This window comes from Quercus suber, unplaced genomic scaffold, assembly GCF_002906115.3.
Source record: "Quercus suber isolate HL8 unplaced genomic scaffold, Cork oak 2.0 scaffold_765, whole genome shotgun sequence".
Lineage (NCBI taxonomy): Eukaryota > Viridiplantae > Streptophyta > Magnoliopsida > Fagales > Fagaceae > Quercus > Quercus suber.
The window spans coordinates 220,833-245,528 of NW_027070201.1; the positions used below are offsets into that span (position 1 = coordinate 220,833).

Consider the following 24,696-nt stretch of genomic DNA (forward strand, 5'->3'; position numbering starts at 1 on the left):
CCAATTGCTCATTATACAATTTTAGTCCTAAATAATAAATATTGTTGTAGCAATAATCCTATTGTACTGCATGTACTATAGCTCTAGAGTAAGTCTAGGGTTAGCTTAAAAATAGGTTACTATATATAAATAGGTGCATTGTAATGCATATACGATAGAACTAAATAATAAAGATGTTGACATATGAGCTTTTGGGAGAACCATTTGCGTGTGTGTGTTTTCTTTCTATTTCTTCTTTATTACTTTTTAAGTGCATTATTAAGTTTTAACTAGCTAATTCACATAGTTTTGTTTTTCCGAAGAAATTCAAATTGCTTTTCTAAAGCATATTAAACTTTCTTAAATGGAAATAGTTAAGGAAATAATAATAGACCAGGAGTAGAATTGAAATGTAGATACAAGTATAATTTTAGTTTTTTAAATTCTTAATTTTTCTTTTGCAAAAAAATAAATAAATAAAACACCACAATTATGGCGCAAAGTAATCAACCAATTACCTCCTCTTCCAATAGAAATGAAGTGGCCAATTCATAGAACTATATATATATATATATTAACATCTCTGCAATTGTGTTGGTATATTTGTATTAGATGGCACAAGAATCTCAAAATGCTGAGGACAAATTGTGGCCTGCCCACATTGAAAAAATGTTCATTGATCTTATGGTGGATGAACAACAAAAGGGGAATATGGAACATGGTATTTTTAAGGGGGTCCAGTTTGGATATCAATGACGAATGCCCTAAATGAGCAAACGGGGAAGAGTTTTCGCCCTAAGCAACTGCAACAGAAGCATAATAGGCTTAGAAGTAAGCATAAAAGGTGGAGCTAGCTTTTAAGCCATACCGGGTTGGGGTGAGATGAGACAACCCAAACGGTTACTGCTTCTGAGGAGGTGTAGGCGAATGTGACTGCGGTATGTTAGATTTACTACCCTAATTCCTTGGTAAAATGTTCGTAATTTTCTATTTTGTATTAGTATGAGTTTGATGTACATCTTCTCATTTCAGGCTGATCCTAAAGCAAATGCATTGCGAAAGAGTGGATGTCCTACCTATGACAAACTACGGCAGCTATTTGCTGCTAATGCTGCAATTGGTGCCTTTCAGATTTCATCAAACACACTATCCCTAGATAGTGATGAAGAGCGTGCCCTAGAGGAGGAAATTGCCAATGAGAGGAGTCGTACCCAGTTGGGTGCTGATGATTGCTACAATCCTGACATGGAGGGCATAACCCAAGATGATCCCCTTCCTACAGAGCAAACCCAACGTGCGGACAAACGCCCCATTGAAGAGCCTACTGGCAAGGGGAAGAAGGTTGCCAAGAAATCATATAAGGCTAGTGAAATGACCATTGCTCTTCAAGAGTACACTATGTTGGCAAGGGAATGGTTTAACAAGAAAAAGGGCAAGTCTATGGGCAGCTTCGACCATGTTGCACAATCTGCCACCTGTGGCAATCCTTGCTCCCTTGGGAGGGCTTTAGAGGTGCTGAACCAATACAATGATCTTGATGATGACACCTACATTAACTTCTCAAAGGTTCTCCAAAAAAAAAAAGAGACGGGTGGTGTTCATGGGCATGCCAGAACATAGGAGGAAGAGGTGGATGGAGTGCTATGCTCACGGCCTAGAAAATTAATGGAGACTTCTTATTTCAGTTTATGTTGATTATTGTGATTCGGATGTGAATCACTTTAGTTGTAGCTTTTAAAGACTTGATGTGTGTGCGTAGATGATCTTGGACTTTTGGTTGTATTTGCCTTGTTCAGCTGAACATTTAAAGCTGTTTTTGTTGTGATGGTAATTGTTGTGAACTATGCATGTGTATTTGACATGATTAGCATATATTAGTATGTGTGCTTTCTCACTTGGTGATCTCTACTTGATGCAATCTACATTAGCATGTGGGTTTGGTAATTGCTGTTATGTACTTGGTGTTTTTTTTAGTATTGTATCATTTCTATGGTAATTGTTTTTTAGTACTTACATTATAAAGAGAGTTGTGCTAACGTTATTGCAACATCTTTAGTACCACTTATTACTCCTTCTGTCAATTTACATATTGCAATAAATTGGTAATGATACTTTGGTTTTTGTAGGGTATAGGGTAGAATGGTCTCCCCCAATGATCCTTTTTGGACCTTCGATTTTGATGATGCTTACTTTGACTCTGATGATGATGACATGGAGAGTTCTGAATGCGGTGATGATATGGATGTTAGTGACTGTGATCATGACATGGACACTGGTGCAGACACAAATTCAGACTATGACAGTGAGGAGGATGAGTTTTGGATTGTATTTCCACTTGTTAGCGAGATGGTGGCTTATTTCTAGCGGCATTACGACAAGCGCCCATTGCGTACTAGCATTTTGAGTGGGAAAGACTACATGGATGAAGTGAGGGATGGCAATCCTACCAATTGTCATGACATGTTCCGCATGACATTAGACTTGTTCTATCATTTGGTGGATGAGCTGAAACAACATGGGTACTTGAAGAAAAGGAAGGGGCGTGTGGATGTGCAGGAGGCTGTTGCCATATTCTTGTACATTGTCGGCCATAATACTCGGATGCGACCTGTGGGTGATAGGTTCCAACATTCCACTGAAACTGTTAGTTGCAAGTTCCGTAGGGTGTTGTAGGCTGTCCACACCTATGGCCAACATTTAATCAAGCCTGATCCGAATGTGGTAGGCCTTCCAGAGCATATGCGGTCGAATAACAAATACTACCCTTAGTTTGAGGTAAATCATTTCATAATACAAGTTCTTTCAATGAGTATGTTCGCACATATTACTATTTTGTATTCCTTCATTCACATATAGAGATGTCTAATACAAATAATTGGCTCTCTTCAATGTAGAGAAGCATAGGAGCTATTGATGGAACGCATATTAGTGCTCGGCCTCCAAGTGACCAAACCCAGCCTCACAGGAGTCGCAAGAGCTTGATTACAACCAACGTTATGTGCGCATGCGACCATGATATGAAGTTTACATATGTCCACTCTGGTTGGGAGGGAAGTGTCCATGACTCAAAGGTCTTCGAAGAAGCTATTAAAGACTCGAAGCATGGATTCCCATGGCCACCGAGAGGTATTGCTTTTCTGTCCTAATTTTTTCTGTGCTGAATTCTGTTCTATTATAATTCTGAATTCTATTTGCTATTTGTTCATTTTGTTTTCTGTTCTAATTCTACGTTTTGTTATGTTCTGTTCTAATTCTGCATTAAAATTCTGCATTCTGCACTAGAATTCTGCATTATGCACTAAAATTCTGCATTCTGCATTACAATTCTGCATTTTGCACTAAAATTCTGCATTCTGCATTATACAAATTCTGCATTCTACATTTTATATATATAAAACATGCATTCACTATACCTTGCAATTGCAGCAGCCTTTAAGAATATTTTAGCTGAACACTTTATGTGGTAGCTTTTCATTCCTTTTGTCTTATTTTCCTTTATGTAGGTTCCTATTAGTAATTGAGATATGCTATTCTTGTAGGGTCGTATTACTTGGTTGATTTGGGGTACCCTATTGGTGCATCGTTTCTTCCTCCACGCAAGTCCACCCGATATCATGCTCAAGAATTCAGGAGGAGCAATAGGCAACCGGCATCGGGGAAAGAGTTGTTTAACTATAGACACTCTTCGTTGCACATGGTAATTGAGACGAGTTTTAGAGTCCTTAAGGCTCGCTTTCCCATATTGAGTTGCATGGCAAACTATAAGGAATCTCGACAACGTTTGGTTGTTTCTGCGTGTTGTGCGTTACACAATTTCATATGCATCAATAATCGTAGAGATGAAATGTTTAACTCATGGGAGAACCTTGACGTTAATAGAGATGATGTACAAGCTAGGAACAATGGGAATTCTCCTGAGTCGAGTGCAAGTGCTGAACGAAGGCATGTGAGGGAGATGTCTGATGCAGCGAAGAGGGCAATGGGTGAGTTTAGGGATGATGTGACTGCCCACATGTGGGAGGAGTACGCGCGACAATGGGGTTGATGGTGGACACGTATACGGATTCACCGCCTTTTTGTTGGGACTTGTTGTATAGAGTTATTACCTTTGCCTATGACTTTTTGTGGCGACTTTTGTATAAAGTTAGGTACTATGACTAGAAGTCCCTTAGATACATGATGCATTCTTTTTTCATTATGATGCACCTTTTTGTAAATTTACATTAACTATAACAATGGTTACATGTTATGGCTTAATGTCAATAATCCATTGACATTTCCGATGTAATTCCTTTTGGCAATGTAAAAATAGGTGGACATGCTTATATGCAATTGGTTGTACTTCCTTTTTGCCTCATATGTATTGCATCCTTTACATTTTCACTGGTACAAGCAAGCAGCAGCTAGTCCTTTGTTTCTGTGACCAAGTTGTGATTGAAAATGAGAATTGTATATTGATTGAACTAATTTGTATATATCAGTTGTACGGATTAGTTCATATCTGCTGTAACTCTTCATATCTGTTATATATATTTGCTGTAACTCTTCATATCTGCTGCACTGTGTTGCAGCTTGGGTTGCACTGGTGTGGCAGCTAGTGCACTATCTGCTGCACTATGTTGCTTGGTGAGTCAAAGCAATATCTGATGACAGCTAGTGCAAATTGAACCACTACAATAAAAAAATGGTGTTCTTTCAATAGAAACACAGATAATAAGCACCTTATCCTTTAAAGGTATAACTATGTTATCTGAATTTGTTAGTGGTGGTTGCATGCTGCTGAAAAGAACAGAGTTATTTAGAATATGGTTCCTAATACTTATCATGTATACTATCTATAACTAGATGCATTGAAATGGTACTTGATAGGTCACAATCTGAATGACCCCTTGTGATTAATTCTAATTAATTAATTTAGCCAAGTAATTAATTAATCAATTAATCATGCAATTTTATGGAAGCACAAACAAATCACCAACAACTAAATATGCAGCGGAAAATAAGTAACACGGTGATTTGTTTACGAATGGAGAAAACCCTAATGGCAAAAACCCCACCGGGTGATTTTCAGGTCACCACTCCCGAAACTCTACTATTATCAAATCAAGCGGTTACAAGTAAAGGAATCCCAAGTACCTTACCAACCTACAGTTGAACCCTTACCCCAATACCTAATTGGACTTGATCTATAGTGACAGTCCCCACCTTTGATGCATGGCTCCTAAGTACGTGACTAACCAATGCGCGGATCCAAGTACGTGACTTCAGAACACCAACTGAGGAAGAATGGTTGGCTGCAAAGTTCTTCAGTTCATCCTTTATGATGAATAGCAGGAAGATGCTTGGTTACAAAACCCTATGGTGCAAATACAGAGCAACTTCTTGATGGAAGATGAATTAGGTCAAGAACTTCGTCTGTTGATCACAATTTGCTTGAACAGAGATTGCTCAATGCTAAAGCCACTTGTGTCACACCTGACGGCTCTTAAAATAATCCTTTTATATGTTTAGGGTTAGAAGAAAAGAAGGCCCAAAAACATATTCACGGATCCCAAGAAAATGAGATTGAAAATCTGACTTTTTAAATCTCAACAGATAGCAGGTGTCGAGGTAGCTATAGAGTAGGTGTCGAGCTTTAAAAACCTTGCACTTCAGCTTGCTTTCTCTTGGACAGACTTGATGACTTCAACACTTGACCTTGAAACATTGTTTCTTGAAGTATTAAAAACACCTAGAACTACCCAATTACAAGCAGAGTGCGTTTTGTCAAAGGATTAGCCAATTTACATAACTAAGTGACATATGTTCTTAAACAAGTTAAAACATATATGTCCTAACAATCTCCCCCTTTGGCAATCCGTGACAAAACCACAACAAACAAATGAGCATATGAGAGAAGTCATAAATCACTCAACTCATATTCACTTGTTGAATACAATAAAATCTATCCTAACACAAACTCTTGAAAAACTTTGCAAGAAGAGAGCTTATGATAAGTAGACTTTGACAACCTGTATTTCTGAAACACTTTAAACAAAACTCATCAAGGCATCTTGTGTGAAACAGAAATAAATAGATTGCATACAAGTATAAAGAACATGTGTATAAAGATAGAAAAGAAACAACACATGAAGAGAGAGGTGAAAGAAACATACATCAACATATATAAGAGATAAGATAAGTACAATGTATGTAAAAATGGTCAAAGGACCTCATATACAAGACCAATGTATCTAAGAGATAAGAAAAAAATACATATAGCCTCACTACATCCCTCAAAAATATGACAACACTCCCCCTATCAAAAATGTCCTATACTAACTCTCCCCCTAAGATGACTACTCTCATAGCCCAAAACTACTCCCCCTTTTTGTCACGAGTGACAAAGGGTAGAGTGTCATGTAGACATCTCATCGGCAGAGCTAGCATCCCCATCATCATCATCATCATCATCCTCATCATCCTCAGAATCTGACGCTGCTGGAGTAGATGGTGAAGGAGTAGCCTCTGGAGCAAATCCACCCATGATCGCCTGCCGTCGTGCAATACGACCCACACGAACATTCACCTGATACAACTCAGCAGAGAGTGTATCAAGACGAGTGTCCATGCGCTGCAGCTGCGCCATAATATCACCAAGGGATACATCGCTCGAAGAGGAAGAAGGAGCAGATGTAGATGGAGCGGATCTGGATGGCGCCGAACGGGAGGGAGGAGTGGCACCTGGCTGTCTCGACCTGAACTGCGCCTCACTACGTTTTACGGTAGCGGCATCTATGGCAGATATGTGTGTGAAGTGGTCGGACACAGGAAAGGGAACAGAAAAATGGCGTAGAATCCGCGTGATAGCAGAAGGAAAGATGAGCTTATCACGGGACGCCGAATCAAGATAGACCTCTATGATAGATCGGATGAAGTGAGAAGGGAAGTCTATGGTAAGATGCTCAAGCAAAGAAAGCAAAAATCGAGCACGAGGCTCTGTGATAGAGTTATAGTGAGAAAGAGGATGGAGAACAAAAGTCATCACCATGTTAATGAATCTAGGACCTTTAGCAAAAGGCCTACATGATGTGAACTGATGCTCACCCCAATCAGCAGGGCGCTCACAAAAAGCAGAGATGAGCTCATCTTTGGACACAGTCCTCAGACGCTCACAAGAGGGGTAATCTGGAAACTCTATCCTAGGTACTCTAAGCACATCCGCAACAAGTTGCGGTGTGACAGGAATGCGCATACCTCGAACGCGAGTAACAAAATGAGGTACTGAAAGATCAATCCCGTGCATGTTGGAGTAGAACTCCTGTATCAGCACGAGAGGGCAAGTGACCGGGATGTCACACAGTGACCCCCATCCCCTACTGTTAATGACAGAGGGAAGGTCAGTATCGGCGAAGTCCGCCAGAATAACGTGGCGTTCCGAATGAACACCTCGTTTAGAAAAGTTCTCCGAAAATGCCTTATGAGCATCTCCATCACGGAACCGAATGTTAAAGGGAGTAGTATCTGAAGAAGTAGAAGCTCCAGAACGCAGAGGGTTCCGAGCAGGAGTAGATTTACGTTTGGGTGCCATAGACACGACTAACGTAAAAGAATGAGAAAAAGATAGAGAGGGAGACAATCAGAAAAGTCCCAACACAGTTCAAATATATCAAATATGTTGAACAACAAGTACGTATGCATGGGAATGCATGAGCATGTGACATGAAAAGAAAAAAACATCATGGGCTCAGCCCAATCCAATCCTAGCAGCACACAAACATAAAGCACACATCTAAATGCATGTAAATATCATTATAATGCAAATGAAATGCAATGTATGACATTTTGAAATCATCTAAGTGCAAACCCAACCCAAAATTTGAAGAAAAACTCAACAATTTTGAAAAACCCCAAATTTTTATGAAAAATCCCAAAAACTAGGTTTTCAAACATGAAATGCATGAAAAAGGAAGGGAAAAGTGATCTTACCAAGAGATTGAAGCAAGGAATGAGCAAGATCCAAGTGGGGTTGAAGATTGAGTGAGAAAACCAAGTTTGGAAGATGAAAAGCCACGGACAGATCGAGTGAGATCGAGAGAAATGAGTGAAAAATCGCGATCTGCTCTTAAATAGGCACCTCAGTAATTCTCGACAGCTGAGGTGTCGAGAGGTATCGAGGAAGCTGTCGAGGAAGGTATCGAGGAAAAATGCCTTCGACAGATGCAGGTATCGAGAGGTATCGAGGTACAAGGCCAAATGCAGATTCAAGAAGCTCGATCGATCGACAAGGTATCGAGAAGCTGTCGAGAAGACAGAAGAAATCTCGATCGATCCACAAGGTATCGAGACAGGTGTCGAGAAAGAAGACTCAAACAGCATAAGTGAATCTCGATCGATCCATCAGGTGTCGAGAATCTATCGAGGGGACAGAGACTTTCTCGATCGATCCATCAGGTGTCGAAGAGGTGTCGAGATTGCGATAAGAAACAACTTGAGAAGCTCGACAGATGACAGGTATCGAGGAGGTGTCGAGGGAGGTGTCGAGCCAGCAGTAAAAACCAGTTTTTCGAGAAAGGAAAAACACAGACATGAATGCAATCCAACACACATCTCAACCAAAGATCCACTCAACATATAAACCTCTCAAAAACATCTCTCAACAAGAAAATAAGCACAAGGATCATGCAAAACACACACACACACTAAACAAGTCTAACCAATTTTATATTTCAAAAACAAGTTATGACAGTTTAGTGAGCATACATTAGCACATGTAAAACCTTTGTGATGGCCAAATCACATTGTACCTGCACATGTATCAAAAGTAGCAAAGAATATTGCGTGTTGTGTGTGAAAAACATCGCAAGATTGCATATGTGTATAAATGTTATGACGATCTGAGATATGAGAAAATAACTTTTAACTCACACACAATCATAACTGTTTGATAGGGACTATCACCTTCGAGGTACATCCTATAACTCCCACATCTCCTAGAATACACGCTTGCAACCATATATAAAGCATTTTTAATCTTTTTGCTTTTTATTTTCTTTGCATGTTTTCTTTTATTTTAGCATATCATACATGGGTATATAAAAGAGAGAAAAGAAATACCCAAGATGTTAAGCATTTGACATCGCACTTTTGCTATGCCGAAGCATACGAATGTCTTTGACACTGCACTTTTGCTATGCCGAAGCATACAGGTGTCATATTATGATTGGCGGGCAATAATGGTGAGATGGTTATTTATGCCTTTCTCTTAGGATTTTCTAGTCCTACCCGTCAAAAAGAGTGATATGAGTGTTAAGTTTTAAGAGATAACCTAATCTTACTCATCACAAACAAGAGCCACATAGCTCACTTGCTTAGTTGTGCATAGAGATGCTCATCTAAACTACAAGAGATACAAAGTTTAGAAAACTTTGTTTCATTGGCCATCCAAGGTACACAAGTACCAAAGTACACAAAACACACACTGTTTTTGTATTTTTCTGATTTTTTTTTTTTTTTTTTTATATCAAAAACAAAATAAACAAAACTGAAAGTAAACACACAAAACATGTTAAACAAAATAAAGCAAAAACTAGACTGACTCAGCAGAAAAACAAAACACACAAGCAATGCAATACACAGAAAAACAATAAGGGAAAAGAAAGTGATGAAATCACTTAAAGTCCTTTTTCTTCCACACCTTGGAAGAGCCTTTCCTTTGATTGAATCCTTGAACCGGCGGTGAGGGGGAAGAATTTAACCCGTTCAAGTTCGAAAGGAACATGAGGGCTTTCAGAAGATCTCCAAGAGGAGCAAGAGAGGATTGAAGCTGATTTTGGCTTCCAGATGCTATCATGCCATTGCTCTGTTGAGTGGCTAACCACTTATAGCAATTTGGTCTAGTATGACCGGCAGCTCCACAATGATGACAGAGATGCTGCTTCTTTTGTTTAGGCTTTTGAGAGTTAGCCTTCTTAGCCCTAAGGACTTTAGCATCTTTCTTATCTTGCTTAGGGGGTGCTCTTAAGATAGATTTACCCTTGTCTAAGTTCTCACTAGCTAATTCAGTTTTAACATCAATATTCTCAATTTCAGAATTATTAGCAGGAGGAACAAAAACAGTATTGCTAGTAGAAGCAGTATTAGAGAAAGAAATACCATACCCTACACCAGTTCGATCCGAAGCAAATTTCTGATTGCTAAGTATCTCATCAAGCTTTGCACTTGAAGTCCTCTCTAGTTGAGCTCTGACTTGAAACAGCTCTGCTTCAAGCTTCTTGGTCTTCTCAGCCAAAAAGTTGTTTTCAAATCTCAGTGCTCCAATAGTTTGATTCGCCTTATCAAACTTTGTGGACAACTCTTCACGATCAAGTTCCACATCACTGAGCTTCTTGGTGGTCAGCCTGTATAATTTCTCATGATTTTCAGAGAGCTTGTAAAGCTTCTCATAGGCTGAATGGATATCATCTTGATCATCCATTTTCTCAAATTTTGACTCCACCAGTTCTTCTTCTTCATCCACTTCTTCAACAATCCCTTCAGTAGGATTGACTGTGGCAATGAAGGCATTTAAGATTCCGTTATCCTCATTGTCGGAATCATCTTCAGGCTCAGTGTCACTTAGAGTTGCAACAAGTGCCTTGCTTTTCCCAATGCTCTTGAGATATGTAGGACACTCATGTTTCATGTGTCCGAACCGATGACATCCAAAGCACTTTGGTCCTGCAGGAACAGTGTACTGACTTCCATCCTTAGCATCCTTCTTCCCTTTGTCTTGGCTTTTAGACTGAGAAGAACTGAACTGTCTACAGTCCTTGTCGAAACTCCTTCCATTGGCATTCTTCATAAATTTCTTGAACTGCCGAGTGATGTAGGACTTCATCTTAGAATCTTCATCATCGGAAGACTCATCTGTATCACTGTTCTTTGCCTTCAAGGCCATGCTTTTACCTTTACTTGACTTGCCAATCCTAGATAATCCTATCTCATAGGTTTGCAAGTTTCCTACAAGCTCAGTCAAAGGAATCTTGTCAATGTCCTTTGATTCCTTTATTGCCGTGATCTTGGCATGGAATCTCTCAGGTAGAGATCTGAGCACCTTCCTTACAATCTTGGGTTCAGGGATGGTTTCCCCAAGATTGAAGGCTGAGTTCACTATGTCCTTGAACTTGGCATAGAACTCATCAAACGACTCATCCTCCTCCATCTTGATTTCTTCAAAGCTTGAAGTGAGCCTTTGAAGCTTTGAATCTTTGACAGCCTTTGTGCCTTCATAGGTAGTCTGGAGGATGGTCCAAGCCTCCTTAGCAGTTTTAGTTGAGGATATCTTTTTGAACTCTTCATTTGTGACTGCGCTAAAGAAGGCATTTAGCGCCCTGCTGTTGAAGTTAGCCGCCTTGATCTTAGTATCATCCCAATCGGCCGGATCTTCTGTTGGCTTAGTCCAGCCAATCTTTACAGCTTGCCACACTTTTTCATCTAAAGACTGCAAGAAAGCTCTCATGCGTACTTTCCAGTATGCATAGTTAGTGCCATCAAATAAAGGAGGTATAATTAAAGAATGTCCTCTATCCATGACAAACAGGGATCAATGAATCAACACAGCAAAGATTAAACCATAATCAGAGTGTGCCCGCTTTGATACCCCTTGATAGGTCACAATCTGAATGACCCCTTATGATTAACCCTAATTAATTAATTTAGCCAAGTAATTAATTAATCAATTAATCATGCAATTTTATGGAAGCACAAACAAATTACCAACAACTAAATATGCAGCAGAAAATAAATAACACGGTGATTTGTTTACGAATAGGGAAAACCCTAATAGCAAAAACTCCACCGGGTGATTTTCAGGTCACCACTCCTGAAACTCCACTATTATCAAGTCAAGCGGTTACAAGTAAAGGAATCCCAAGTACCTTACCATCCTACAGTTGAACCCTTACCCCAATACCCAATTGGACTTGATCTGTAGTGACAGTCTCCACCTTTGATGCACGGCTCCTAAGTACGTGACTAACCAATGCACGGATCCAAGTACGCGACTTCAGAACACCAACTAAGGAAGAATGGTTGGCTGCAAAGTTCTTCAGTTCATCCTTTATGATGAATAACAGGAAGATGCTTGGTTACAAAACCCTATGGTGCAAATACACAGCAACTTCTTGATGGAAGATGAACTAGGTCAAGAACTTCGTCTGTTGATCACAATTTGCTTGAACAGAGATTGCTCAATGCTAAAGCCACTTGTGTCACACCTGACGGCTCTTAAAATAATCCTTTTATATGTTTAGGGTTAGAAGAAAAGAAGGCCCAAAAACATATTCACGGATCGCAAGAAAATCAGATTGGAAATCTGACTTTTTAAATCTCGACAGATAGCAGGTGTCGAGGTAGCTATCGAGCAGGTGTCGAGCTTTAAAAACCTTGCACTTCAGCTTGCTTTCTCTTGGACAGACTTGATGACTTCAACACTTGACCTTGAAACATTGTTTCTTGAAGTATTAAAAACACCTAGAACTACCCAATTACAAGTAGAGTGCGTTTTGTCAAAGGACTAGCCAATTTACATAACTAAGTGACATATGTTCTTAATCAAGTTAAAACATATATGTCCTAACAGTACTGCACTTGTTTTGAATAATACAACAAACTCTACTTTTGTTCTTATAGATCATCGTTTACTCTGTTGCTTGATTTTTTTTTTGGAAGTGGGAACAATGGTTCTATCAAATTTTCAAACAAGAACAAAGCTTCACTTATTTTATCTTGAAGTTTGCATTCAAGTCTGTGATCCACTGTCAATTCTTATTGCAAAGTCACATATCACTGGTTTTGGAAGTATAGTACATTATTTGATGAAGAGAGATTATAGGATGGGAGGTACTTACATAAGTTTTAGCTACTTACATAATATGTTAGGGACAACACAATAGTCTATCTGATGTCCATTATAATATTCAAACAGTAAAAAGAAGGTAGGCCACGGTAGAAGAGGTGGTAAAAATTGATTATACTCAATATAATAGGGTTGTTCATTGTTTCTCTTTTCTGAAGGGCAGTTACTAATTTAATTCGTTTTCTTTTGATAAGATCACCTTAGAGTTTCAAGCAATTATACATTTGGCTGCAAAGAGATCTGAGAGCATTTTTTTAAAGTTGGATCCCCTAAGAACAGTCTTTAACATGTTTTTTAATTTTTAATTTTTTAATAAGAATTGATACCCTATGTTTGATTTCTCCATTCTGGAAAGAGATCTGTGTTGCAGCTTGGGCTGCACTGGTGTGGCAGCTAGTGCACTACCTGCTGCACTATGTTGCAGCTTGAGCTGAACTGGTGTGGTAGCTAGTGCACTACCTGCTGCACTGTGTTGCAGCTTAGGCTGCACTGGTGTGGCAGCTTAAGCTGCATTGGTGTGGCAGCTAGTGCACTAACAACACAACTGAATCATAAACAATAGAAATGAAAAAAAAAAAGATTTCTACCATTACAAAATAGAAATATTATATATAAGGTTACAATAAGTCTGTTATTCATCAAGTTGTATGCAGTAAGAGATGACACTAGTGCAGATTGTATTGACTACTTTGGTCAATGAAATCTTGATCTACTTTTGCTTAGCTCAACTAAATATTTGAGAGCCTAAAAGACATTGAGTTACACCATGCAGCTATTGAGAATGACCCTCATTCATGCAGCAGCTTCTCATTCCCTTTCAGTTACACCACATATATGACGATGAATTCACCGATGTTAAAGTTATTAACAGCCTATGCCTAAAAATTTAAAAAAAAAAAAAAAAGTTAGAGATACATGATCTACAAAAAAGTTGGTTGAAAAGTTTAACAGTACCCAATCTTGTCTATTCTATGTCAATTCATAGTATGAGGAATTCAATTTAAAGTCCTTCAAATTATAATTGTTCCAACTAGTGAGCAAGTAGAATATGCTGAATTTGCAATAGGATGAAAACATTGTGCAACTTGAACTTAAATTTATAGGGAATGCAACCAAAGGAAAATCTTACATTTTCTTAAAAAACAGAGAGAGTTTTTCTTTACCTTGTTTCAAAGATTAATATGTATAGCCTAATATACTAACAGCTCCAGTAGTACTCTTTTAACTGGTGACCATGGCTCCTTTATTGGGTTTCTTCTAAGTTTTAATTACTCTTTCCGTACCATATGCATTCTACTCACATGTGATAGTATTTTCTGCCAGTACTAGTTGGGTTCTTAATGTTCTGATATATGCTTGTTTATTTTTTTCGTATTATTGGGTAATTCATTTTTTGTCTAATCATCCATTAAACTAGCATTATTTGATCTCCCAAGAGTAATGTAATTATATTTATGAAAGCTTACCAATCACAGAAAAATGTCAAAAAGGAGAAAAACATTCAGAAAAAGTGGAAAACTTTTATAACTTTAGACAAAACTCAACCCTAATCAAATAAGGTTGAAATAATAGATCAATTGTGTCCTTGAAGGCTTTGGGATCCAGTAATAGAGTTGTGATGTCTTCGAACATGATACCTGCCATTTTGGCTAATTTAATAACAAATGTGAAACTAAAGACAAAAACTAGAAAAGAAGCAGAACATGAACATTGAATACAAACAAACACTTTATATGGTAGCCAGCAAATTTGAGTTAAAGAAACGAAATTGAAAGAAATGTAAACTTAAGGGATAAACCAAAAAAGAAAAAAATAAGCAAACTTTGAACCTTGTTGACTCATGGGCCATTGGTTCTTCAAAGATTAAAAAAAAAAAAAAAAAAAAATCTGGAAACCCACTTCAATCAAGCCAAAAAGTTCTATAACCTGTAGCTTAGTTGAGTTTGTTTTTTTTTTTTTTTTTTTTTTTTTATTCATTTGGTGGGGTTGTAAAATAAAAAAAAAAAAAAAAAAAAAAAATCTTCAACATACTTTCATTTCCCACATTTTCTCAGCAAGAAAACAGAGAAAAGAAAACGAACCTGGTTTTGGAAAACTGGGGACGACCCGAATCTTAAAGCATGCAAAGACTCACACTTATATCAACCCAAAAGGTATTTCCACACCTGATAGCTTTTACTACATAATATTTCAAATATCAAGCTTGAAACAGTCGGAATCCATTTCTACAAATATTTTGTGGGTGTTCTAGAGGCTACTCTTAAAAAATAATAATAAATAAATAAAACAGAAATGACATCATAGAGAAAATACCTGTTTTGTTGTCGGCGCGCGTCGATGTGGGCTTCGTTGATGTGGGAGGTGAGAGGCGAGAGGCAGAACACGGTGACTCTTTCAGTCTGGAGAAGTAAAGAAGAAGAAGTAGGAGAAGTAAAGCAGAACTGCGAAGAAGTGGAAGAAGTGGGTTTGTCATTAATGAGACGCAGGTAGCAACAGAGGCATCACTGGGCAGTGTCGGGGTCCATGGTTTTGGGAAAAAATTGTAAAGATACATATCTGAGAACTGAGGAATTTTTTTTCCATTTAACAATAAATATAAAAAAAATTTAGTTAGTTGTCACGTTTCAAAACAATGTTGAAAACTAGCATCTCGAGTGTCTAAAACTCGAGTTCCAAAATAAAACTCGAGCTTTTAAGTCTTGATTTGTAAGTGGATGGGTCCGAATTGGAAAAAGATCCATGTAGAAATCGAGTTTTAAAGACTCGAGTTCTGAAAAACGCTGCTACAGGGACTTAAAACGTCATTATAGCTCCCTGTATGACACTTAGAAAAAATTTTGCAGGAAAACGCCACTATAGGGCTTTAAAACGTCATTATAGAGCTTAAAAAGGCCACTATAGGGCTCCCTGAACCTAGTATGGGCACTTATAAAAAAATTTTGCAGAAAAACGCCGCTATAGGGCTTTAAAACGTCACTATAGAACTTAAAAACGCCACTATAGGAGTGATCGTACTAAAAATTATTTTGCATAGAACTCGAGTTTCTAAAACTCGAGATCTGTGTTGCAAAGCGAGTCTTTGAGACTCGATTCTTAATATGGATCTCGAGTTTCTAAAACTTGAGATGCTATTTTTCTTAATTTTTATGAACGTTGCCTAACTTACTACTTACTTCCCCCACACACAATTACTCTGCCCATTCCCCCGAGAACTGAGCCAAACGTATGTTTTGCCATTTTTGAGTGAATGTGAGGTTTGAGAATTGAGTTATGAGTTTTGGGTTTGAGTTATGGGTTTTGAAAACTGAAAATTGAGTTAGTTTTAAACCAAACAGGGCCTAAATCTTAAACCTTTAGACCCTTCTCTAATGTTTTCAAATCCATTCTTCTACAACTAGAAAATTCAGTACCTTTAAGGATTATTCCTAGAAAAAAATTTCTCAGGTCACGGCTAAATAGCCCAATCGAACAATTGACTCAAAATGTTGATTTTGAACATCAAAGAGGACCATTTGACCAATGACTCACATATCCCTTTTTTTAAGGAGTTTGTTGCCCTACATTGTTTGAATTTCTGCACTTTCCTAGTCTAGGGTTTCAAAAACTTGGGAATTTCTTTAATCATGCATTTTTAAGCTTCAAAATTTTACTCTTTTAATTCATGCATGCTCCAAATTGTGTCTTGGTTGTTTCTAGATGATGTATTTGTTCTAGTTGGGTCCACTGTGCCCCATTTTGTCCACTTCGGTCCATTCACTCCATTTTGGTCCACTTCAGTCCTTTCCTTCCAATTCGGTTTATTGTGGTTGAATTTGGTCTATTTCAGTTCATTTCGTTCCTTTTTGGTACACTTTGGTCTATTTCAGTCACTTCAATCTATTGTGGTCCAAATTGGTCCATTTTAGTCTAGGTCAGTCCATTTTGGTCCGTTTAATCCACTTCGGTCCACTTTGGTTCATTCGATCTAGACGGTCCACTTTACTCCATCTCGGTCCATTTCAATCCATTCAAAGTTCTTTCCTCTTTTTACTTTTTTTTGTCTTTGCAATGTTGTCATTATAAGTTCTAAACCATTGTAACAGAAACTTGCTTCCTTTCCTGCTGGCTGAGAAATATAGTTCCTTCACATAATCTTGCATTCATCGTCCCTGGTCTAAGAACGTTAAAATGTTCACAACCTGATAGACCTCTTCAGTGGTGCCATGTCCAAGTTGTCTTGAGCAGTTGAGCTGTTGGAGCTCAATGTATAAACATGTTAGAAATTAAAGAATTCCATTCTCAAATGTAAATAATCTCTACTTGTCCCTAGTTTTGGAATATCTTGAGGATTCAAATTACACGTTGTAAGGACATGAAGGACAAATGGAAAATGGAGGGTTTGGAATGCTGATACAGGTGTGGCAACAATTGCAATAATTGGCTGGTTAGGAATGTCAACGTTATTGAATAGTTGGGGTTTTACTCATTGTAGCATCCATGGGCACTGCCACAGTTTAAGTGCCAAAATTTGGTTGAGGGTAGAAGTCAAAAAGTCTGATAACATGGTACAAATGAAGAAATCTAGAAGTTGGACGTTTGACATGGTCTTACATGAAAATTATGCCACACGGTGGAAAATGCATAATGGAAAAATTATGCCACAGTGGGGGAAGTGAATTGTTAACCAAAAGAAGTAAAAAAGTCTGATAACATTGATACTAATGAAGAAATCTAAGCAGCTATGTGAAAAATGATCGTCAAGTGGAAAATAAAAGTCCATTGTTCTGCTATGAGTGTTCAATTTTATGTTCCACTAGCTAAATTATATTATGTCTGATTTTCTTTGTCATCATAAACTTGAATACTTTATTAGGAAAAAAAATGACATAGCAAATTGAAATTGGTGACATAAAATGTAATAGGGGATTTTTATTCTGTCCAATGAACCCAGCACATCTCTTCACTTGTGTGTGGTGAGCATTGATTTATGAGGGTTTGGCTTAAAGCCCATATTATCACTAATGAAATCATGTCATATGAGATTTTAATCGATCATGAGCCTTGTGTTCCAGACAAATGTCCTCTAAATGAATTTCCAGATGTGTATTTGTTGTATACTCTCATTTTCTGATCTAATTCTAGAGACGCTCATTCCTTAATTGTTGTATCAAAAGCTCTGAAATGGAAAATAGTTCACCAAAAAACCAACCTTTAGCATGGAAAATTAGATCCAAATATTAACTCCATCAGAGCATAAGTACTTGGACAAACTGATTTTTCAAAAACTGACTAGAAATACATAGGTCAATATAGATAAGGATCAGCCCTTCTAGTATGGTCATGCAAAATGATATTGGAAACATTTCAGCATGGACTTTAAGAATAAAGCTTATAGCATAAAACATCCCAACTAAAACGCATATGCTTGTTAGCACTTAATAGGATCTCTACATGCCTCTAGTTTTGCAAGATCATGAGGATCCAAATTACACGCTGTAAGGACGTAAAGGACAATGGAGGGATTGGAAGACAAGGGGAATTCTCCGCGCATGCATGGGGGATGGAATCCCCGAAGCAATGGTGTCGCTGGTATTGTTGTCATGCCAATACAGGTGTGGCAACAATAGCAATAATTGGCTGGTCTGGAATATTATGGTCATTGAATAGCTGGGGTTCCACTCATTGTAGCATCCATGGGCACTGCCACAGTTTGAACTTTGAAGTGCCCAAATTTGGCAGTGAGTATATCTAAATTGCTGGGAATTAGGAAACCAAGGAGCACAAAAATTACTACATTACTCTATCCAATGAATATCCAATGTCTAAATTTAAATAGATCTTACTGTTTATACCTACTAGTAGAATATTGGGCAAAGGGATCAACCTTTAAATAGTAACCATTCCGCAATCATGTCATTTAATGCTGTACTTAAATAAGAATTTACTTTTGTGAAAACACAGCTGCATAAACAGAGCTCCATACATGAGATTTTATTTTTCTGCAATATAGGAGTAACAAAAACGAAAGAAAGGGACAAAATGCCGAAGGTTAGACCAAAGGCATATACAATGTGCTTATTGGATAAAAAACCTTTCCTGATGACTTTGCAAAACAAGTCACCGAACCAAAAAAAAAAGGTAAATAGGTCAAAGTCCTGATGACTTTGATACACAATAAACAATTATTTCTACGCGTTAAAGTGAAAGACGGTATTGATCTTTTGGCGCTTGGCTTAAGTCAACAAGTCAAAGTCTTCATTGAAAAAAAATTATATTGATAAGATAATGATTGTTTTGAAGAATCACTATAATTTTTTGAACAAGTCAAAGTCTCATCAGTATATATTATCACACCCAGTAGATTCATCGGTATATATTATCACGAGCTAGTAGTCTCCAATTGCATCACCTCCACTACTCACACTCAGCTTCTCTTCCTTCGTTTTTGTTTTTGTTTTTGCTTTGTCATGGGTGCCTCTTATGCAACTCATGTGCTTTTCTTACTATGGTTCTTTGCTGCTACCTTCAGTTTAAGCTTCTTCAAAACAATGTCAAATGAGGTCTCTTGCAATGAAAAAGACAAACAAGCACTTCTTAGCCTCAAACGAGGCCTCACTGATCCTTTCAACCTACTTTCATCCTGGTCTAGCCAAGAAGATTGCTGTAGATGGGATGGTGTTCATTGCGATAACAAAACCAGTTGAGTCACAGAGCTCCACCTAGCGTATACCGAGATAGGGGGGGAAATTAGTCGCTCATTGCTTGAATTAGAGTTTTTGAATTACTTGGACTTGAGTTTCAATGACTTTAATCGTACTCCTATTCCAACTTTCCTTGGCTCAATGGGTAATCTCACCCATCTTGACCTCTCAGACGCCAACTTCTCTGGACTCATTCCTCATCAGCTTGGGAACCTTTCAAGCCTTTGCTATCTGTATCTTGGATCTAATTTTGATCTCTATGCAGATAATCTTTATTGGATGTCTGGTCTCTTTTCCATTCAATACATTGACCTAAGCTCAGTTGACCTTCACAAAGAAGCTGATTGGCTTCAAATAATGAGTAAGTTCTCCTCTCTTTTGGAGCTATACTTGTCCAATTGTAAGCTTGATAGTTTGAATCCATCTCTTGGATTTGTCAATTTCACATCTCTTCAAGTACTTTATCTTTCTGGAAATCATTTCAATCATGAGATACCTAATTGGATCTCTAATCTCAGTACAAGTCTCTTAAAGCTTTACCTGGACGATAGTTCTTTGAAAGGCAAGATACCGCCTAGCATTTTCAATTTAGAGAAATTGGAATATCTATCCCTGGATCCCAATCATCTAATTGGAAAAATTCCAGAGTCATTAGGCCAGCTTAAGCATCTAACATATCTCGATCTCTCTTTTAATTCTTTCAATGGTCCTATCCCTTTATCTGTTGGGAATTTATCTCATATGAGAACATTATCCCTCAACCAAAATCAGTTGAATGGCACCATTCCAAAGAGTCTTGGGCTTCTCTCAAATCTAGAGGAGTTATATATCGAAAATAATTTCTTAACAGGAGCTATAGATGAAGGGCATTTCAAAAAACTATCAAAACTAAAGGATCTCTGCTATCAATCTATCTGACAACCACATAGAAGGGGATTTGTCAAATATTTTGCTGAATTCTACTGTTATAAATCTAAGATCTAATCACTTCAAGGATTGCTTTCCACTATTGTCTAAAAATGTCAAAGTGCTCAATATAGCTAACAACTCATATTCTGGACCCATTTCCACTTTCTTATGCCAAAAGGTAATTAGAAAGAATAAATTAGTGGTCTTAGATTCATCAAACAATCTATTGTCAGTAGAACTTTCTCATTTTGGAGGTATTGGCAGTCTTTGATCCATTTAAACTTAGGAAGCAATAGTCTAGCAGGTAGAATTCCCTACTCCATGGGGGCTTTAGTTAATCTCCAATCATTTCTTTTACAAAACAATAGCATCTCTGGAGATATTCCTTCATCATTCAAAAATTGCTCAAGTTTTGGGCTCATTGTGTTAAAATTTAGATGATAAGAAGTCAGATGGAAGTATTTCAATATGAGTCATCAGGTCAGGCAGAGAGGAAGAGTATTGAAGCAGAGCATTTGTTCATCAGGTCAGCCAGAGAGGCAGAGTATTGATGCAGAGTATTTGTGGTTGAATTTGCTATTTTCACTAAACGGCTTCTACATCAAATACGACCTGTAGCTTTTATCTTAGATAAGTTAGTTAGCTTATATGGACACGTGTAATGTAATGATCAGTAGTGTAATGTGATGATCAATGGTGGATAGTTGATCCGCATATTTAGGAATTGGTTTAGAGTTAGTTATTTGATTTTCCTTTAACTAATTCTGCTATATAAACCTTTTGTAATTCATTTTGTTAATTAATGAAAGATCTCAGATATTTTTCAATCTTGATTCTCCATATTTCTCTCTAGCCTCACTACACTGTGATAATCTGTTTTTCTCATATGGTATCAGAGCAACTCGTGCTTTCATCAATGGCGAATCAAGATCAAAACTTTTCATCTTCTACTTCTCAATCTACTGCTTATCGTGAGCTTACTCCAATGGAGGATCCGAGAAGCCCTTTCTTCTTGCACCATGGAGAATCACCAGGTGTGATTCTAGTCAGTCAGCTCTTAACTGAGGACAATTACCCTAATTGGGCTAGGGCTATGCTTATGGCACTAGATGCGAAAAGCAAGCAAGGTTTTGTGGATGGATCCATTACAGCTTCCATGGCTGTCACACCTTTGGAGAAGGTTGCCTGGTCAAAGAACAATTCCATGATTTCTTCATGAATCTTGAATTCCGTTTCACCTCATATCACTGCAAGTGTGATTTACAGAAACACAGCAATGGAGGTTTGGAATTCACTTAGAAACCGTTTCTCCCAAGCCACTGGTCCACGGATTTCACAACTTCAAAAAATGATCTCAACAATTATGCAAGGAGATGCAACAGTGACTACCTACTTCACTAATCTTCAAGCTTCTTGGGATCAATTACTCAATCTCAGGCCTTTGCCATCTTGTTCTTATGGTAGATGTATTTGCGGAGTGAATGATAAAATTACATTCTTCAATCATCAAGATGCATTGATGCAATTCCTTAATGGCTTAAACGAAGTCTTCTCACAAGTCAGGACTCAGATCCTAATGATGGAGCCAAGTCCATCAATTGACAAAGCCTTTTCTTTAGTGATACAAGAAGAAAGGCAGAGGGCTTTAGGCTTCAATGGAGGTGCCGTATCAGTTGATTCAACAGGTCTTGCAGTCAAGACTCAAGGGTTCAATCAAGGTGGGAAGAACAAAGGCAAGGGCAGACCTGTATGCAGCCATTGTGGCAAACTTAGCCATTTCATGGAAAAGTGTTACAAGTTAGTGGGATTTCCTCTAGGATACAAGCAAAAGGGCAGAGTTTTTGTGGCAAATCAAGTGACCTTTGATGGTGAAATGGGTCAATCCGAGGCTGCATCAAGCTCTTTCCCTTTTACAACTGATCAATGCCAGCAGTTACTGTTGTAAATTTAGACCCCTTAAACACACAGATTGCGTAGCCTAGATTAATTAGCCAAGTTGTTACTTAGTCAAATTATGCAATTCTAGGTTAAAGCAATCAAATAATCATATCAAGATATAAAGCAGCGGAATAAAAAATAACACAAGCTATGATCACCCAGGAAACCACTTGGTAAAAACCTGGGGAGGATTTGACCCACCGATCCTCAAGGCATAACAGAATTCACTATGAAAGAATTGAAGTTCTTACAGAAGGACTACAAGCTCCCCGCTCGACTTCCTAATGCTACCCACCAGTAAAACTTCCTGACACGACCACGCGCAGGCTCCGAATCCACGGACTACTTCTTTCTTGAATTCTTCAATCAGCTACAAGCTCCCCGCTTGCTTTTCTTTTTAAGTTCCAATGGTTGCAACTATAATGATCTTCAAGATGTTGAAATCATCTCTTCCTTGAAAACCCTAAGTTTTGTGTAAAGGAAGTCTCCTCAAAGATCTCACACGAGATTCACACAAAATAGCAATGTATGAGCAATAAAGCAATATGGACCACCACCAAAAACGTGGCTAGGGTTTAGTTTATATACCTAGGGTAAAAACACAAAACCCTAAACGTTTAATGAAGTAGGGCTGAGTTGGAAAATCTGCAGAAAATTCAACCTGTGCGATTTTCGATCGATCGAGTCTATTCTTCGATCGATCGAGCCAGGCCAAAAGTCCCAAGTACTTCTGCAGCCACTCGATTCCAACTTTACAATATTAAACCAACTTTGAGCAATTCTAAACAAGACTAAATACACTGTTTTGATCATAGTTTGCCAACATTACAAATTAGAGTTCTAAATACAAAAACTCCTAAGACCTTAGAACCTAACAAACTCCCCCTTTGGCAATCCGTGACAATAATTCACAGCTCAAAGTTTTACAAATAAAAAGCCCTTTACAAAGGTAATGCTCATAAAATCAAATTCAGCCTAACTACTATCCATCAGTTGCAAGTGTAGACAGCAGCTTAGTTGAATCAACCTGTATATCTTGAAATATCAACAAACGCATAAACGCATGTGTGACAGAAAGAGTAAAACAACAGGTATAACATTCTTGTAAGATCACACAACACAAAATAAAGACATATAAAATGAAACTCATAAATATAAATCAATACGCAGTGAATCAAAAGCAACAAGAATCAATAAAAATAAATGTATATCAACAATGTTACTCCCCCTAACATGAATATCCCAAAAAGATATACAAAGTGAAGCACCTAGATACAATCTAAAACAATATCTCCCCCTAACAACAAAAAACTCCACAAGACAAAACTCCAAGTCAAAACTCCACTCCCCCTTTTTGTGACGGAATGCCAAAGAGCAATCATGAGTCGCCATCAAAAGGAGGTGGTGAGGAAGAATGAAGACGTGCTAAATCCACTCGAAGAGCACGAATCTCATAGCAAGTCCACCAAAATCTGACCATGAGCCTGCTGAACAGTCATGACAGTCTCCAAAGTACGACGAACATCAAAGTCGGCCGAAGGAGGTGAAGGAACATCAGCAGCAGTAGTCAGCACCAACTGGATCAGAAATATCCTCACAGCAGGACCTGCAGAAGAAGAAGGAGGAGGAGGTAGCTACTAGAGGGCTCAGACCTAGGGTGTTTAGAACCAGCTCGAAGATGAGCAGCCCTCTGTCTAAGAAAAGACACACGATAGGAGCAATCACATGAACAGGTTCAGAGGAAGGAAAGCCACGAAGCTCAAGATGGAGCAAAATCCTATGAATGAAAATAGGATGAACAAGGGCATGTAAAGAAGATGAACTCCTATAAACCTCGTTCAAAGAACGAAGAAATAGATGGGGAAAACTGATAGGGCATCAGTAACAAGAGCGTACAAAAATACACACCTCTCAAGAGGAATGGTGTGCACATGAGAAATAGGCCAGATGGAATGACAGGCTATCCTAAAGAAAAGATAATGTACCCGAGAGCTCAGCAGAAGTGATCCTAGGATCAGAACCCCACTGGACAGAAGTACCAGTGATGTAAGACAAAACATCGCTCAGCTCGGGAGACTCATCATAAGGATAGACAGGATCCCTAACCAACGGTACCCCTAGAGCAGCAGCCACTACCTGAGGAGTAATGGTGTACCCAACACCTCGTATCCAACTCTTTACCAAAGTGTTGGAATCATAGATGTGGATAGAGATGTTCGGATAGAACTCTCTAATCAAGGCAGACGGTGGAGGAGGATCAGAGATGTCTAACAAAGGTAACCAGCCCCGACGCTCAAAGTTAGCCCTAATGGC

General features: G+C 38.2%; 2 protein-coding genes across 2 annotated transcripts; both read left to right on the forward strand.

Annotated features, from left to right (window-relative positions):
- Positions 1-2,397: 2,397 nt before the first annotated feature.
- LOC111997956 (uncharacterized) lies at positions 2,398-4,024 on the forward strand. Its single transcript, XM_024030082.1, has 3 exons — positions 2,398-2,622; positions 2,874-3,105; positions 3,519-4,024. The coding sequence occupies exons 1-3, from the start codon at positions 2,398-2,400 to the stop codon at positions 4,022-4,024; spliced, it is 963 nt and encodes a 320-aa protein (XP_023885850.1).
- A 15,653-nt stretch (positions 4,025-19,677) lies between these two features.
- On the forward strand, positions 19,678-21,664 carry LOC111997955 (receptor-like protein 43). The gene is made up of 2 exons (XM_024030081.1): positions 19,678-20,329; positions 21,342-21,664. The coding sequence occupies exons 1-2, from the start codon at positions 19,678-19,680 to the stop codon at positions 21,662-21,664; spliced, it is 975 nt and encodes a 324-aa protein (XP_023885849.1).
- The last annotated feature ends 3,032 nt before the right edge of the window (positions 21,665-24,696 follow it).